The sequence below is a fragment of the Odontesthes bonariensis genome, chromosome 7 (genome assembly GCF_027942865.1).
Source record: "Odontesthes bonariensis isolate fOdoBon6 chromosome 7, fOdoBon6.hap1, whole genome shotgun sequence".
NCBI lineage: Eukaryota > Metazoa > Chordata > Actinopteri > Atheriniformes > Atherinopsidae > Odontesthes > Odontesthes bonariensis.
The window spans coordinates 35,487,518-35,504,800 of record NC_134512.1 but is presented as its reverse complement, the minus strand read 5'-3'; the positions used below and the strand labels follow the sequence as shown (position 1 = coordinate 35,504,800).

General features: G+C 41.9%; 1 protein-coding gene across 1 annotated transcript in view; it reads left to right on the top strand.

The window, feature by feature from the left end:
• The window catches only part of cpne2 (copine II), a 62,963-nt gene that overhangs the window by 25,783 nt on the left and 19,897 nt on the right, over nucleotides 1–17,283 (top strand). Inside the window, exons 9-11 of the mRNA XM_075470701.1 lie at nucleotides 422–508; nucleotides 3,116–3,175; nucleotides 15,586–15,719. Of these exons, the coding sequence (XP_075326816.1) occupies nucleotides 422–508; nucleotides 3,116–3,175; nucleotides 15,586–15,719 (281 nt within the window). The remainder of the gene's footprint in view (nucleotides 1–421; nucleotides 509–3,115; nucleotides 3,176–15,585; nucleotides 15,720–17,283) is intronic.

Sequence of the window (17,283 nt, the reverse complement as noted above, 5' to 3'; positions counted from 1 at the left end):
GTAAAACAGTCTTTGGCTGAGCTCTAGTAACACGACAAGGCATTTAGAGCGACCTGGTTTATGAATCAGGGAGTTAAAACACGTGTGTATGTGCTTGTCACTGTGTCAAACGTTTCTTTTGATCAAACACTTCCAATCTAAAGTGTGTGTCTATGTGGCTTTGTGTTCTGTATTAAAGGCAACCCCATTCCTAATCTTGCTTTCATTTTCATCATTAGTTTTCTCCACACACGTTGGGGGCAATATAAAGGGGATACTGTATCACTACTCTGCAGTTGTCTGTCAATCAAGTTGAGGTTACCGTAGGTGGTATTTGGAAACATGCCAGTTACTGCCTCTCAGTCATCTTCCCATCTCTGCTATTATCTCCACTCTTGTTTTCTATTTCATTTTTCTCCTCTTTCTTCTGCTCTCTCTACAGGTGGAGTTTGACTGCATCAATCCCAAGAAACAGAAAAAGAAGAAGAACTATAAGAACTCAGGAGTTATCGTTGTCAAGTCCTGTAAGGTGAGGAAGGAGGAGAGGAGATCACTTTTCAGTATCATTTATGCAGCACTACAGTCTCTGGTTGCATTTAAATTCTAATTACTGTTATGGACAGATACTGCAGAGCTCTCACTGTTAGACTATAATTAGCTTGGCACATTAGACCTGTGGAATCGCATATAGAACACGTTTCCCACATCTCAGATGTGCACATTTCCCCTTTGAGTATTTGTATTACCTTAGAAAAATTGTGTAAAAATTCTAAGCTTTTAAATTGCAAAGCAAAAACAGTGAGTGAGAAACTAAGTGAACCCCTGATCCAGCAGCTGTTAGCAGCAGCTTCAGCAGCAGGTAGCAGCAGCTTCAGCAGCAGGAAGGTGAAGTAATGGTTTCCTGTGGGACGTTCTCAGTCTCTCTCTGGTTCAGGAGGAATCTCGGCCTACTCTTCTCTCCAGCGCTGCTTCAGCTCATTGAGGTTTGCAGCTCTGGTTTCTGCACAGCTCTCTGAAGGTCCCACCACAGCATCTCAGTCAGGCTGAGGTCTGGACTCTGACTGGACCGTTGCAACACCTTGATTGCACGGCGTGAAGCCCTCCACCACCGTGCTTGACAGCTGGTGTGAGGTGTTTGTGCTGATATGCTGTGTTTGGTTTCCTCCAAACGTGCTGCTGTGCATTATGAGCAAACATCTCCACTTTGGTCTGCTCTGTCCAAAGGACATTGTTCCAGAAGTCTTGTAGTTTGTTCAGATGTAGCTTTGCAGCTGTGCTGCCATGTTCTTTAACCTTTAACATGCTAACTAAAGCCTGCAGAGTCTGAGATGTAGCTCTTGGGTTTCTGACCTTGGGGTGACCTTGCTGGGACGTCCACTCCTGGGAAGATTGACAGCTGTCCTGAATGTTTTCCACTTGTGAATAATCTTTCTCTCTGTAGAATGATGGACTCCAGATAGTTTGGAAACGGCCTTATAACCCTTCCCAGGTTGATGGGCAGCAACAATTTCTTCTCTAAGATCGTTGCTGATGTCTTTCCTCCTTGGCATCGTGTTAACACACACCTGAATGCTGCAGAATTTCTGCTTTTATAGAGCTGCTCACTCTGGCCCCTTTCACACTGCCGAATAACCCGCGTTTAATCCGCGAATTTAGCGTGTCCGCTGCTGCGTTCACACTGCCGACCCGGGCTGCCGCGTCAACTCGACTCGCCTTTCGACCCGCGTCGGACCCTAGTCTTTTTGCCGAGCCGAGTTTGGTGTGAACGCAATCGACGCGGGTCGGACGTGGGCGTGACGTGAGGAGTTTAAAAGACAGAATGGAGAGCTGATTCAGAACAACAGCGACAGGTGAGGACAAGTTTCACTGTCCGGCATCCGACGTTGTAACCATCCACACCCCGTAAAATAACATCTCCATGAACTGCATATACAATTGCAAAAACGAGTCCTCAAGGTGTATTTAACCCTACCTCTGACGCATGGCTTGTGCCTACGTTATTGTACACGCACAGCATTTTATGTGTTTCGTGTGACGCTCTGCCACTAGGCAACGCCCCCTGAACTCAGCTTCAGGCGACACGGGTCACCAACACGCCAAGCGTTCACATTGCTCGACGCGGGTCGAAGGTGCAATTTGGACCCGCTAAGGTAGCGGGTCTCAGTGTGAAAGGGGCTACTGACTGATGATCAGTTAATCAGAGCATTGATCAGCAGCTCCTGGCTGATACTTTCCCTCTTAACTCCTGTGGAAACGGTTTGGGTTCACTTAGTTTTCGCACACTGTTTCTGTCTTTTGTCTCAGTTTAATAAATAATGACACAGTTTAATATATCATGTGTTTTTCATCTGAGGTTGTATTTGCCTCATTTTGAGACCTGATAAGAAGGTGGCTTTGTTTCATGGCTCATTAGTTTTAAAAAAAATCCAAAAATCCATTTGGCCATATGGCAAAATAGTAGAAATGCCTAAAGGATACTTTTTTGTTTTTGATCAAGAGATTTATTTTGTTTTAAAACATCAGCACAATAAATTTTATCGATTTAAATACAAAGCTGGTGGAAACAGAAATAACTCCGCACATGAATCTGTAAAATCATTCAGCTTCCACAAGCATCTTTATGAGAGATTCTCACACTCACGCTCAGATGACAGCCTTCTAACTGGGCGTTTACAACTACTTGTAAATGAATAATTAGTGCTGTAGCTCAGAGCCCCACAGAGGACACATAAAGCTGAAACATGGAGACTTCAGCTGGCTATTGGAACAACATTACAGCCGTGTGTGTATGACAAGCTTTCATAATTGATTATTTTCCTTCATCCTCTTTCATGATGAAAAAGCCTTTGTACAGACACACACGTTCAGTACAACAAATGAAGAAAATTGCTAATACAGTAATTATATTTGTTGGCTGGCAGCAGGGATTAGACTAATGAGAGTAAAATCCATGCTAAACATTCATTGTAACTGGAGTGGAAATTGTGCTCAAACAAGATAATAAGTGGTGCTGCATTGGTGGAACATTAGAAAAACACAGCCTGTTTTTCATTGTAATACACTGTCAGATTAATAATATATCTGATGACCTGCAAATTATCACACATCAACCCTCACTGCTTGTGTTTTTTTTTAGATTACACGGGATTACACCTTTCTGGATTATATACTGGGAGGATGTCAGCTCATGTTTACAGTGAGTATCATGTCAGCACGTCCGTTTTTCTGCCTCTGCAGCGATGTGTTAATGAGGCACATGTTTCCACATGCTCTGCTGTTGAAAAACGGATGGAAAACGGTCAGATTTTCTATTTTCATCTCCCAGGGTTACAGCTGGATAGCAGTGATTTACATACAGAGAGGAAAAGTGTGAGGGGCAGGCAGGAGGTGCAGAGTGTGAGAAAATGAGTGCATCTGAGAGGAGAAATGGAGTATTGTAAAATGCTGCAATGTGGATGCAAATGATGACACGCAAATGGAAAAATGAGAGTGAGATTAACACAGAGGAATGGATACAAAACAGGTAAACAAGAAACAGAGATGTCTTTTACCAGAGGGAGGCGTGAGGAAGAGAAGAGTCATGGTCTATTTTTGTCTCGTGAAATTCGTGTGTCCCTGATGATGTCACTCCTTTTTGTAACTGTGTGAGTGATGGAATTATAATGGCCAGCAACAATCATTCACACACATCAAGTTGTTATATTCTTAGCAGGAAAACACACACAGACACACGAACAGTTTTGCATTTTTCCCTCTTCTCTGTCTCTGCAACAATTTCCCAGATTTGTGAGCTGGAGACAGATGCTCCAGATGTTGCGGCAAACCGATTATGTGGCGACTTACATGCTTGATATTGTGTCATTTTCCTCAAGGGGATATTTCCTTTCTTTGAAGTGGGGTTGTGTGAAGTGGATGTGAGCAGTCAGTGTCTCACCTACATCAAAGTCCTCTCAGTTTGGGAATGTACGGAGGAATTTTGAAGAGGAAGCTACGCTAAGAGCTACCATCTCAAACAACTTGTACAAATATGCACAAGTATAGCTTTGGACATGACTTATGTCTTGTTGTCATCTGACTCAGCTTTGAAAAATTGTAAATATTCTGTAAAGTATTCAGAGAATCTGGAGACATCTCTGCATCAGGCAGCTCTGCATTAAAAGCAGACCTGATTCTGTCCTGGAAATCACTGCATGAGCCTCAGGAAAACTTCCAGGAATCATTGTCTGTGAACACGGCTCACCGTACCATCCACAGATGCAGGTTAAAGCTCCATCATGCAGAGAGGAAGCCACATGTGAACATGATCCAGAAACTCTGCCGCCATCTCTGGACCAAAGCTAATTTTAAATGGACTGAGGCAAAGTGGGAAAACTGCTCTGAAATCTGAAATTAATTTAGGAAATCATGGACGCTGTGACACTGGGAACATCCAGCTTGCTATCAGCTCTCAGTTTAAAGCCTGCATCTCTATGATGGTATGGCGGGAGGCATTGGTGTCTATGGAACTTGGAACCTGCACATCTGGAAAGGCTCCATCAATGCTGAAAGGTACATACAGGTTTTAGAGCAACACCTGCGCCCCTCCAGTGCTGTAGAGACCTTTCACCAACTGAAAACACAAAGAAGACCCAGAAATGCTGAGCAGCTAGTATCCTATATCAAACATTCCTCTCCCAAAGCTCCAGCAGCTGGTCTCCTCAGTTCCCAGATGTTTACAGATGTTGTTCACAGAAGAGGGGATGCTGCACAGTGCTAAATATGGACCTGTCCCAACTATTTAGAGCTACATTGAGCTGATATTTTCCATGAAATAGTAAAATGTCTCTCTTTCACTGTTTTTATACTTTAATGTAAATCACATACTGAATTAAGTTGCTACATTCTGTTTGTTGGGGATTAAATCTGAGTGAAGCGTAATTGCAATGATATAAATCTTCCAAGATATACTGTAAAAGCTTAAAGAGTTTCATCACTCTCTGTGCAGTGATACAGTTGATGGTTTTCTTTTGATAAATGAGAAAAAAGTTCCAAAATTAAATTACTCACAAATCTGTGGATGTGTATGCGTTACCCGGTTTTAATTATTTTTTGTTTGAGACATTAATGTTGAGTTTTTAAAATGTACTTTTTGCCATTTTATGAGAGAGGAGCAGCCTTGCAGTTTGCACCAAAACAGTCTAGAAGGATAGAAAACATGTCGACAATAGTCACCAGTTGCATGGCCAGTGCTCAAATAAATAACCACTGAGAAGGGTGAAATGATCTGCATCACACAACAACAGCTCTCATCTGGTAAATACAGTGTCATCTCTGTGTCATCAGAGCTATTTCTGTCATGTCATACTCACCTCTGCTCTGTCCTTTGTGGTAATCGTGATGTTTATCTGCAATCAATAGAACTTCCTGATGATTGACGATTGCCTTTCACTTTAAACCCCACTTAGAAAGGCAAAGCTGCAGACCTTTAAGTGTGAAAAGTTTGAGGTGGGAGTTGAAGGAGGTGAAGAGCAGGCATGAGTCCTGCTGGACTGATAAAATTAGTGCTGAGGAAACTCACTGTATACTGAAAATATCAAGACAACAGGTTAACACGGAGGATGCTGGGGAAAGTAAAAGCCTGTCCTGGGGTTACATTGTTTTAAAAAGGTCCAAAGTTTATTAATCATATTAAATCTCAACTGATACTAATTCTGTTTTGGGAAAAAAAGACAGCAGTTCTGTTTATGGGCTCTGATGTTTTCTTCGTAAACACCTGCTGGTTGCACACAATTTTATTTATATTCTACTGAGTATACAGTGCATGGTCCATTTGGGCATGAAATTACTACATGCAGATGTTAAAGTCACAATATGTCTACGAGGACCATCGTGGCCGTGAGGCTACGGTGTAATTTGAGCTTTATCCAGCGGAATGCTGAACAGCACTGAGCCACAAACCAGTGGTTTGAGTTGTATTTCCAGCTGCAAGTTACTTTTTAAGGGAAATAGTAGAATGATTGAATTGCAAGCGTTTCAGTCATTACTTCCATTGTGTTATCATCACATGTTAGCTGTAGCGAGCCTCAGCTGATCCATAACCTGATCAAATTGAGCTTATTTCTGTTGATTTGTCTGTTTTAACAAGAACAGCCGAGGAACTCTCAATCAGCTGAACATTTAACAAGACGAATGGCTTATTTCTGTCTGGATACTGGAAGTTTTAACCTCTCCAAACCTGCTGCTCTTATCAGCTGGATGTTCTACGTTGCTCAAGGTGTTGGTCCAGTTCAAAGACATTTGTTGTTGTGCAGAGATGCCATTGTACAGCGCACAAACTCAGACACAGACAATGACCGTCTCCACTGTCACAGGCTGCTTTTCACCTCGTCTTGTTGGAAATGAGGCAAAGAGCATAGTTGTTGTTGCCATAGTGATGCTCTGTGCTCTTGATGATGTTTGAGTGTAGATTAAAAACAGAGAATTAAAGCAGAAAGACGTAATGTGTGTTTATGTTTTATTATTTTATTCAAATGACCAAACTCACAGGTCAAACAGCAATTGTCCATGTGTGACACGTGGCTGCATGTTTGCAGTGTGCGTGTTGTTGTAAGAAGATCAGAACATTGTGTAAATTGGCAGGTTTGAGTTTGAACAAATGTTGGTCTCATTGAATACCACTGCTACTACCAGAAATGCTTCTCCTAATGAACCATCAGCTGGTGAGGATACAGCCGTTTAGGTCATGGACATGCAGCTTTTTACCTCAGTGTTTTAATACATTCATGTTGTGGCAACTGGTGGTTATAAATGTGGGGAGGATAGACAAAATGGGGGGCTGCATTCCCACCAATGAGAAAATATGTCATTGTGGTAGCTGGTGAATTCTAGGGGGCATTAACTTTAATTCACAGAAGCAATAGATCAATCTGAGGGGTCATAAAGTGATGAATTAGAGCGAAAAGTAGACGTTAGAGTAAATGAACCCAGGTGATAAGAGGAGATATAACAAGTAAAATCTAGTGAAAGGAAAATAAGATTAGATTTGATGTGAGATTTTGAATTTTTGCCAATGCTGTTTGTACAGCTTACTCTCAGTTACTCTGAGAAATATGCAGCTTGAAGGTTTGTGTGTGGGTTTGATTTAATCTAATTAAGCTGATATTTTCTGTGCATCGTTTGAAATCACAAGCTGTAAAATGGGTTTTGTACTGCGTAGGAATGGAAAGCTTAAGGCAGCTGTTAGCCAAATTTCACCTGACGATGCATCTATGTGAGGCATTGAATCAAAATTCCTCCCTGTTGAGAGGCTATAATGCAGGTGCCACTTCACTGCTGAGCGTCGGATCATCCCAGTATTTATTGGGAGATAAAATGGTTTTAGTAGCAGCTAACCCCCCCCCCCCGACATGCACCACTCAGCTTTTGATGACCTGTAAAAACCAGAATGGGGACTTCTTATTGACCAGCTGTCAAGAGCTTTGAAGTTTACAGCCATTAGGAGTCTCTATATCCAGTCTGCTCTCTTCTGGTTGACTGAAGTGAATGAGAAACGCCCTCCTGTCTGCACCGATCCAGAATCACTAAAAATTTAACACTTTGTTTCACAGCTCTGGAAATTCCATAGCAATAACACAACATTTTGGGAATATATGTTTACGGTTGCCTTTATTTCTTGACTGACAGGCTGCTGTGCTCACTCCTTGTTCTGTTTGTGAGGACTTGGATTTGGATGAGGAACATTTTCTCGTTCAGTTGGTGATATGAGCGAATTTAAGACAGAATGCTAGCTCTTAAATCACACGCTCATATACCCAATACTGTCTCAACAGAGATACTTCTTGCTTCTCCGTTCAAGCTAATTTACACACAAACGTGAGCACAAACTCACTCTTCACTCGATTTACATGCTAACTCAAACTTTGATGGACACACACACACACACATATTCAAACATGGACCTTCCCTGCATTCCCCTGAATGAGTTTGACTCACTCTGCATAATCTCTTGCAGTTGTTCAATCACAGAATGACATCTCTTCATGTACACACTGCCACTTTTACACATATATATACACACACACACACACACACAGAAGAGCTTGTGTACAAAAACACGCATTCACACATGCAGAAAAAGCTGTTCTGCGGTGTTCAATCAGTCTTACTGAGGCTCTAATCCTAATCTCCAGCAGGAGGAAGTCTCTCTTGTGGGCTGTGGGAGCTGGTAGAGAGAGCAACATTCCTCCATTACTCACTCCAGCACAAAGCAACAGCCTGCTACTGCTGACGGGCTGTTTTCGAAAGGCTCATTTCAACTGAAAAAGTGTTCATATTATTCATAACTAATGCTTGATATCATTCAGAGCAGTGCAGACAACTGGTGGGAACTGGTTTTGGTGAGAGCATTTTCAGAGTTTGTAGAAGACAATCAGAGGCTAAAAAGGTTGTATGATTGTGTTAAAGGTGTGACAAACATTAAATACTGTACGGAAATGCAACAGACGCATAAATCTGTGATGTTTTAAATAGTTTAAACTTTATTTAACAGATACAAGAACAAATGATTTTCAGTATTTTTACTGTCCAACTTCACTGTATTCAGGAAACAGAAACAAATTTAGAATCTGATGCAGTAACACACTCAGTAAAAGGTGTCAGAGTCATGTTTCCCATCGTGTTCCATCAGCTTCCTTTAACGACCCTTCTTAACGCTTTGGGAACTGAGGACGCTGATTGTTGCAGTTTTTCAGAGGAATCTGGGTCCATTCCTGCTGAATCCCAGATTTCAGCTGCTCAGCAGTCCCTGGTTGTTGTTGTCTGGTTCTCCTCTTCATGAAGCTCCGTACATGTTCAGCAGGAGACAGATGTGGACAGATGTGGGCTGCAGGCAGGCCGGTGGAGCTCACACCCTCTGTGTGTATGAAGCTGCTGGAAGTCCTGCAGAATGAGGTCTGGCGTCGTCCTGCTGAAATAACCACGGAGCTCCCGGGGAAAGACGTCACCTGGATGGCAGCATCTGTCTCTCCAGAACTCCAACATCCAGCTCTGCATCAGTGGCACCTTCACACAGATGAAGCCCTCCCTGCCATGGACCCTGATGCCCCCCCACACCTTCACACAGATGAAGCCCTCCCTGCCATGGACCCTGATGCCCCCCCACACCATCACAGACGCTGGCTTTAAACCTTTCTCTGAGAACAGCCTGGATGCTCTTTCTCAGCAGTTTTTCCCAGAAGCAGCTGAAACGTGGACTCATCTGCCCACAGAACACGTGTCCACTGTCTTTCTGTCCCTCTGAGACGAGCTGGTGTCCAGAGAACTGGGCCGTGTTCCTGCACAGAGCTGATATATGGCTTCCTGCTGGTGTGGTGCAGCTTCAGCTCACATTTCTGGTTGCAGAGGTGGACCGTGTTGAGTGGAAATGGTTCTCCCAGCTCCTCCTGAGCCCATGTGGCTGTATGGATCATGGTGGCGTGATGACGGTTTCTCCTGCAGTGCTGCCTGAGGGCTCAGCTCATCCAGCAGGGCTTTCTGTCCTTGGTCTTTCCACGCTGAGATTTCCCCAGACTCCCCGAATCTTTTCACAATATTCTGCTCAGACTAAAAGACTAAACCTTTGGTGGATGCTCCTTTTGTACCCAATCCGGACACCCTCACACAGTATGAAATACCATCACATTGAAAGCTGTTGCTGTACAGTGAAATCCTAGACTTTGGCTTCTCCCAACAGCCACTGTGAGAGCTCCATTAGTGCAATGCTGTATTTGTTACTGTTTTAAAAACGTACAGTGGATTTATTGGTGGTTCATGAAACCAAAAAAAAAAAAAATTACAAATACAACCAAAAGAATCAAAGAGCATCAGCCTGAAGCAGACTTTCCCACATTAAAAATCCGGCAGGGGACGGCAGCTTCTGGCTGTCACAGTCAGAGTGAGAAAGAATAAGATGTTCACACAGGCTCGAACACCCTCATCCACCTCTCCGGAATAAGAATGGGCTGATATTAAAATGGAAACTGCTAAGAAAAATCTTCCCAGGTGTTTCGCAGTAATTTGGTAATAGTGGAATCTGTTTAATACAGCCACAGGCGTTTTCTGCCTCACTGTGAAATCTACAGTAATGAGACGCCGCCTTGATTTATTTTATAAATCACAATAAATTTGCTAGTTAAAAACGCGTTTTTATGTTGTATTTAGCCTACTTATGCGGTGGCAGTTACTGGTAGCCTGAAGCGACAGAAAGTAGGAGATAGAATGGCTTCATTTCCTGCTTTCAACAAATTTACAGACATTGCAAATAATAGCGTCTGTAACTAGGGAGGCACTGAAGGAAAATACTGTTGGTTCAGGGGTAAATGGTTCCGTCTAGATAGATAGATAGATAGATCTCGAGGAGCTTCTGCCTGAGACCCGTCTGCTGTGAACACACCAATATGTGTCGGGAAATGTTGCAAAAGGTGATGTCAGGTGATCGCTGTCAGGTTGTGGTGTGGAGGGAGGACATGGCTGCGGATTTTTCAAAGCGTAAAGGGTGATTTATTAACAAAAAAAACAAAGTGTAAACAAAAAGCGCAGCAATGCTGTATTCAAAAGACTTAACTGTGGAAAAATAAACAAAGAACTAAGCATGGCATGGAATAAATACTTAACTTGGAAGGGTCGAGGAACATGGAACAAACAGGAATCATGCATGAAGGCCAAACAGGTCAGGTAGATAGACAAGGAACCAACAAACAGACAGGGGAGACAAGAGACTAAATAGAGGGCTGGGAGTGATTGGAGAGTGGGTGCAGCTGGAGACAATGGACAGGTGAGGGGAATGAACTAATTACCTGGGTGAGGGGAAGTGAAGGGAAAAACCTATGGCAAAACTAAAAACCAAGACATGAACTGAACACAAAAACGTAACTTAAAACATGATATTAAAAAACACAAGTCCATGGGTGTGACAATCACGACTCCAGTTTGGGTGTGAAAACATATATACAGTCTCAGTTGGAGTTTACGGGGCGGTTGATGGTGCCCGTTTTATTTGGAGGCAAGAAAAATGTAAATCTTTTGGCTTAGTGAGTCAAAATTGGTTGAGAAAAGACAATGTTTTAGTAGAAGAAAAGTGTAGCAAGATTAGACACTCAAGCTCTAAACACCCTGTCCATATCAATAATATGACAAAAGATTAAAGTTTTTGGCTTCAGCATGTTGTCTCCGGTCGATCTCCTGTGTCAGTTAGACAGCAAATTGGTTATGTTGACTCTGGCATGTAAGATTTTGACCCCTTTATCTCTGAGATGAATCCTGGAATCAATCCTGTTTTGAAAAGAAAATGTTAAAAATGGTTTTCTGTGAAAAATATTAATAGAAAAAGAATGCAGGGATCTGCAAATCACTCAAACCTTAAATTCTAACAGAAAAAAGGGCAAAAAAATAGCAGATCCAAATGAAACTCAGAGAGTTTAAGGGATTTTGTAACACTTTGAGGTCTCATTTGATGCATTTTTGTAGCATAACGCCCCCAAAATTTGTGAGGTAACTTTAGGTAACTTTTGTAAGGGCTCACAAACAGCCATCACCATATTTGGCAGATCAGGTTTTTTTTGAGGATTTAGCCTGTGTGCTTATATTATCCCAGAATGACTTCATAATGCATCAGGATTGTGGGGAACAGACTATCCACCGCAGAGCTCCTTGTTCTTCTTTTTCTTGAAGATCGGCACTCTTGCTGCAAATTGAGGCTCATCAAGCTGCAGAATTCACTGGAACCAGTCAGAAACCTCCTAGTTTATCGCTCAGTGAATCCAAAACCTGAACCAAGCTGCATGTTGCTCTCATGTGTTTGTCCACACTTACACAAAATTTGCAGAAGAGCCCTAATTCTGTCACCTTGTATCTCTGTGTCCATCACTCCTGCTGCTCCTTCTGCCCCCTCTGCTCATTAATCACTAACCCTTCATCCCATTCTTCACCCCAGTTTCCAGCTTCCTCTCCTGCCCTCACACACGTCTCACTCTTTTCTCTAGCGTTATCTTTATTGAATCAAAAAAATGTTGTTATATAACACTCAATGGGACTCCAAACAAAGCCAGATGGAATGAGATGGTGTGGTGGAGAAGGTGGAGATTCTTGGTGAGATTATTGCCAGCACACGAGCCACTACTCCCCGCCGGAGGAAAAGCTTGTCACTCTTAATATAGAGTTGTGTTAGGCTTGTTTTCTCTGTGTGTGTCAGCTACAGTTGTGTTTGTGGATGCTGTATGTCATCATGATGTCACCTTGAGCTTAAAATATACCTCTGTATGGTTTCAGGGTCATTGCTTTTTATGTAGACTCAGCTGCACAACAGCCCTTTGATTTTTTTTCCTCAATTTGCCTAAAGAGTAAAAGGATACATTCAGTGTTACTTATAAATAATTAATTGTGCATGTCCTCGAGGATCAACAAAAGTGATTAGGGCATTTCACTCATGTAAGCTCATTTTCTGTATCAGTATCAGATGTAACACATCATATCAGTTAAGACCCTTAAATAAGCTGTATCAGTGATGTAGAGTGAGAGCCCAGCAAGACTTCTTTAAAAGGTTCTTTTAAGCAAAGATAATGAGATGTTCCAGCTCAAATACCTGCCAGGTAACCACTGCCGTTTGTGACTCGCACCTGGAAGATGTGAATAAGACAGGTTGATGAAAATTAGCTTCAAACATTGCCCTGTTTGAAAAAAAGACTTTATTTGCAGCACGTGGGAATTGAAACACAATTGAGTGACTGACTTGCTGTTTTACAGACTGAGCTGGCAAACAACAAACTTGGGTGGCTTCCCAGATACTATATGATTTCCCAGAGATTAAAGTAATTCCTGTAGAAGAAGAAATTTTCTCTCAATTTTCTACTTGTGGATGTCCACCGCAGCTGTTGTTGTTCCTCCTGCTCAAGGTTTGTTTCTGTTTACAACAACTACTTCCTCGACTGAGTTACAACCATTAGTGACCTTGCCTGTCTTGCCAACATATGGCAACACCACACAGACTAGTTCTTTCACTTCAATCCAGTCAGTGGAAACGTGTCTTGGTTCGTTTGTTTCTTTTTTGCGGCTATTAAAAATATAGCTTTTGGATTTGCTTCACGAGTGAATGGAAACTAGGCAGTTTCTCCAATTTCTCTTCTTTTTTTCGGAAGACTTTCGCTAAAAACAGCTGTGCTTCCATCCAACTGTCAGGCAAACCCACTGAAATGTTGCTACATAGAAAATGCACAACCTGATTTTGTCAGGAGGTGGCGGTACAGAGCTACGCATGGCTGTAATACACAAAGAGCTTGTCGCTAACTGGAAAGACAAACACAAAAATAAGTGGTTTTAGTCATATAAAAGACAAAGAAAATTTTATGTGCAACTTTGCAATAAAATTCCTATGATGTGATTGGAGTGGTTGGAGTCATGATGAAGTCTTTTTTTTAATCGATCAGTGTCACTGAGTATCTCTAAACTCTGATGTCTGCTGTTTTTACGTCATTCTCTCATAAATAAGTAGAAATACTTTTAAGTGAAGAACCCAGAGCAGCCCATCACCATCTTGTAATGTCTGTGATTTGAGTATTTAATGAAGTGTAAGTGACCGAGCTTTATTCAATGCTGCCGGTTTTATTAGACTCCTAAAGTTTAAACACACATCTGAATGCAAGTTTTTCAAGCTAGCTCAAACTGTGGCTCAACAGAAGTAGAGCCCTGCAGTTGGCTTCCTATTCAGAAAAGGTCTCTTTCTTTCCACTAAATGGCCAAATCAGAAGCCATGATTGTAATTTCAGCATCACGGTCGAAACCACAAACTAGAGGAAACTTTAGATAGAAGAGCTTCAGCAGGACAGCGATTGGGCAAAAAGGATTACAGGCTGGATGACCGGTGCTTCTGAGGTTGAGAGCATGGGTTTTTATTAGGACTGGGTGAGTTAATTCGTTATTATCGCGTTAACTCGTTAATTATTTAACGCCGATAAATATTTTATCGCACATTTATGCAGTTTTTTTCATTTTTATTTATTTATTTGTTTTTGGGGCTTTTGTGCCTTTAATGGATAGGAAAGTTCAGAGAGACAGGAAGCAGGGGGCAGAGAGAGGGGGAACAACATGCAGCACAGGGCCGTCTGATGCGGGACTCGAACCGGGGCCAGCTGCAGCGAGGACTATAGCCTCAGTACATGGGGCGCCTGCTCAACCCACTACGCCACGGACCACCCCTGTTTTATTATTTATTTTATTATTGTAAAAGTCTGTCGCTCACAGGCTTTTATTTTGTAAAAGTCTGTTGCTGTCTGCTGCGGAACCGGAAAAGAAAGTAATCGGCGGATCCATCAAACATGGAGAAGGGTACGGAACTTTTACTCGGCCATTTTCATTTTAAAGTTCTTCCAGACGGCGGAGTCGACAGAACCAAAGTCACCTGTAAACACTGCCAAGTTGAATTATCTTCTCAGCGTAGTAGTTCCAGTCTAAAATATCACTTAAAGGCAAAACACACAACTGATAGCAGCAAGTCATTCAAGGAAACAGACAGTGGAGCGAGGCTTCTACAGAAAAACTACAGAAAGATGCTGATGTTAAAAGTGTGTTTGCACAACAAATGTTATGGCACTTTCATTCATATGGCAGCACATTTAAAATAAAGCTAAATGCTAAAAGCTATACACTACTTTTGGATTCATTTTTGGATTTTGCATACAAATGCGATTAATCGTGATTAATCAGGGAAATCATGTGATTAATTAGATTAAAAATTTTAATCGTTGCCCAGCCCTAATTTTTATCTTCCTATGGAGGCAACCCACTCAACACTAACAGGATTATGTGAACTGTACACAGCAGTTCACCCCCAAGAGGTGTTTCATCTGATGTGGCTGCTACTTGCTTTACTACCAATGCTTGATTTTCTGACGTTTACCCAGGTTCGTTGCTTAGCTTCAGTGCACACTTGAAGGATTTCTCATTTGATCGAAACAGTGCAATGCTGCATAACCATGACATTAACATCAGCTCTCTGCCTCCAGAGAGTAGAGAATGCATCCAGCTCTGAAGAAGCATGTGTGCTCAAAAATCTTCTTTTCCAGGCAGAATAATATATATGGCCAATACTCACTCAATGAAGAATAAGAATGGTTGAGAATAATTCTTTGTGACATTTCGCCATTTTTCTGTCATTTATGCCCAAGGAAACTGTTTTTATCATTACATCAGCAGCAGACACTGATGTTTTCTGCTATCTGTGGGATTTTAAGGTGGAAATAATCAGTTTTAAACAAGCACATTTCCACCGCCTCAAAATTTACATTTCTAAAAGTGGAAACTCTGTAGAATTTAACTATAAAACATATGAAAACTCATAGCTTGTATGGTCGCCGCATGTCTCATTCTGTCCTTTAAGTGATGCATCAAGGGAAAACTCTAACAGCGGCTCCTCCAGTGACACTTTTTAATTAGTGTCCAATAAAACGTGTCACGTTTTAACCAAACTGTCATTCAACACATCCTTTAGAACATTACAAGTCCATTAACAAAGATCACAGTTTTATGAACATGCCACTTCAACAACACGCTGGATCTCTAAGATGCCTTCTAATCTCTCACTTCTCTTTATTTTGATAGGTTGGTATAGACTTCACGGCGTCTAATGGGAACCCTCGAGAGGCATCCTCCCTGCACTACATCAATCCGCTGGGAAGCAACGAGTACCTCTCTGCCATTTTAGCTGTTGGACAAATCATACAGGACTATGACACGTGAGTAATGAAAGCAGACTTCAGGGTTGTTGCATTGATTTCAGTCAGTTGGAACTACATTAAGATGGTCCATTTCACTGTTTAATAACTTGAGTGAGGCTGGCTGATGTATTGCACCTATGGGAGTGAGATAATGTGTGCTGCTCGGACAGGAATTACATTAAACTGATCGTGACCACATGAGACACACGAGGATTTGTTGGTGTCTCCACAAAGACAAATGGCAGCTTAGATCTTTCAGTACTTGAGTTTTTTTAGAGTTAATGTCAATGTGAGCTCTTTGGAAAGAACTAAACTGTCATGTTTTGTAAGTTTTCCTTTGTTCCTTCATACTTCTCTATAAATAAGCTTGCTCTTCTGTACTGTACTTCACATTATTCCTGCTTTGCTTCTCCTGTTCGTTGCAGTTAGTTTTGCCTTAGTTTTAGTTTCACACCAGGTTTCAGTTGCCAATTTCAGCACTTCTACACTTGTGATAACTCTTAGTTTAATGAGGTTTTTCATCGTTGTGAGACCTGCTGTTGGTACCTTATTGGCCAAGTCAAGCTCTGTGTTTGGTTTGTTCTCATTTCATGTTTTTGACTGCAAATACCTGCCTTTGCAGCCCTTTCGATTGGAATTTAGTGCAGTAAAAGTCTATTTGTTCTACAGTCTCCTGCCTGAGAGCCTGTTTTTAGGTTCTCAGTCATCATAAATCATCATGTACAACACTGTGCAAAAGAACTACTCGTTTTGTTCATATTTTGCTTCCAAGGAGCCAGATTTGTTGTTGTAAGATTTAAAAGTGGTCTTTTGCAATAGTTTTTCAGGCTTTCAAAGTTTCTCTTTGGACATTGGCTGCTTTTTCTCTCATTTTCAGCCCAGGCCTTGTACCTGACCCTTTTTTTGTTCATTAAGAAGCTGAACACTGACCGATGAACCATTCAAGCTTAAAAAATCCACTTAACTCAAGATGTGAACCAGTGTTATGTCTATTCTTAACAGAGAACTTAGCAAAGACACATCATTTGTTCCCATTTCTTTAGTTGCATCTATGAAAAACAGCAAAGATAACACAGTCTGACAGACAGAAAACAGGATTTCTGCTCCAACAAGGTGATTCCCAAAGAGCTGTTAGCTGAAAACTTGGCATATCTCAGCATGGTGTGCAGTGTGTCCTTAAAACATTTGAGGAAACTGGACAAGTGGAGGACAAAAGAAGAAGTGTCAGGCCTTAAGAACTATCTACAGCAGATGAACAGGATCTGAAAGTGATGTCCTTAAGAAAGAGGAAAACATCCAGCAAAGACCTGACACAGGAGCAGAGAGATGCATCTGGACCTTCAGCTGATCCATCTGCTGTTGGCCCAAGCTTCATCAGAAATGGGCTCCATGGAAGGGTGGCTGTCAAGAAGCCGTTCTTAAGGGAGAAAAGGCTGAGCTGTGCCAAAGGACACAAGAAGTGGGCTGAAAATCAGTGGCAGCAGGTCTGATGGAGGGATGAATCCTCCCCAGAGCCCGGAGCTCAACATTACTGAAGCAGTGTGGGATCATGTTGGCAGAGAACGGAACAAAAGGCAGCCCA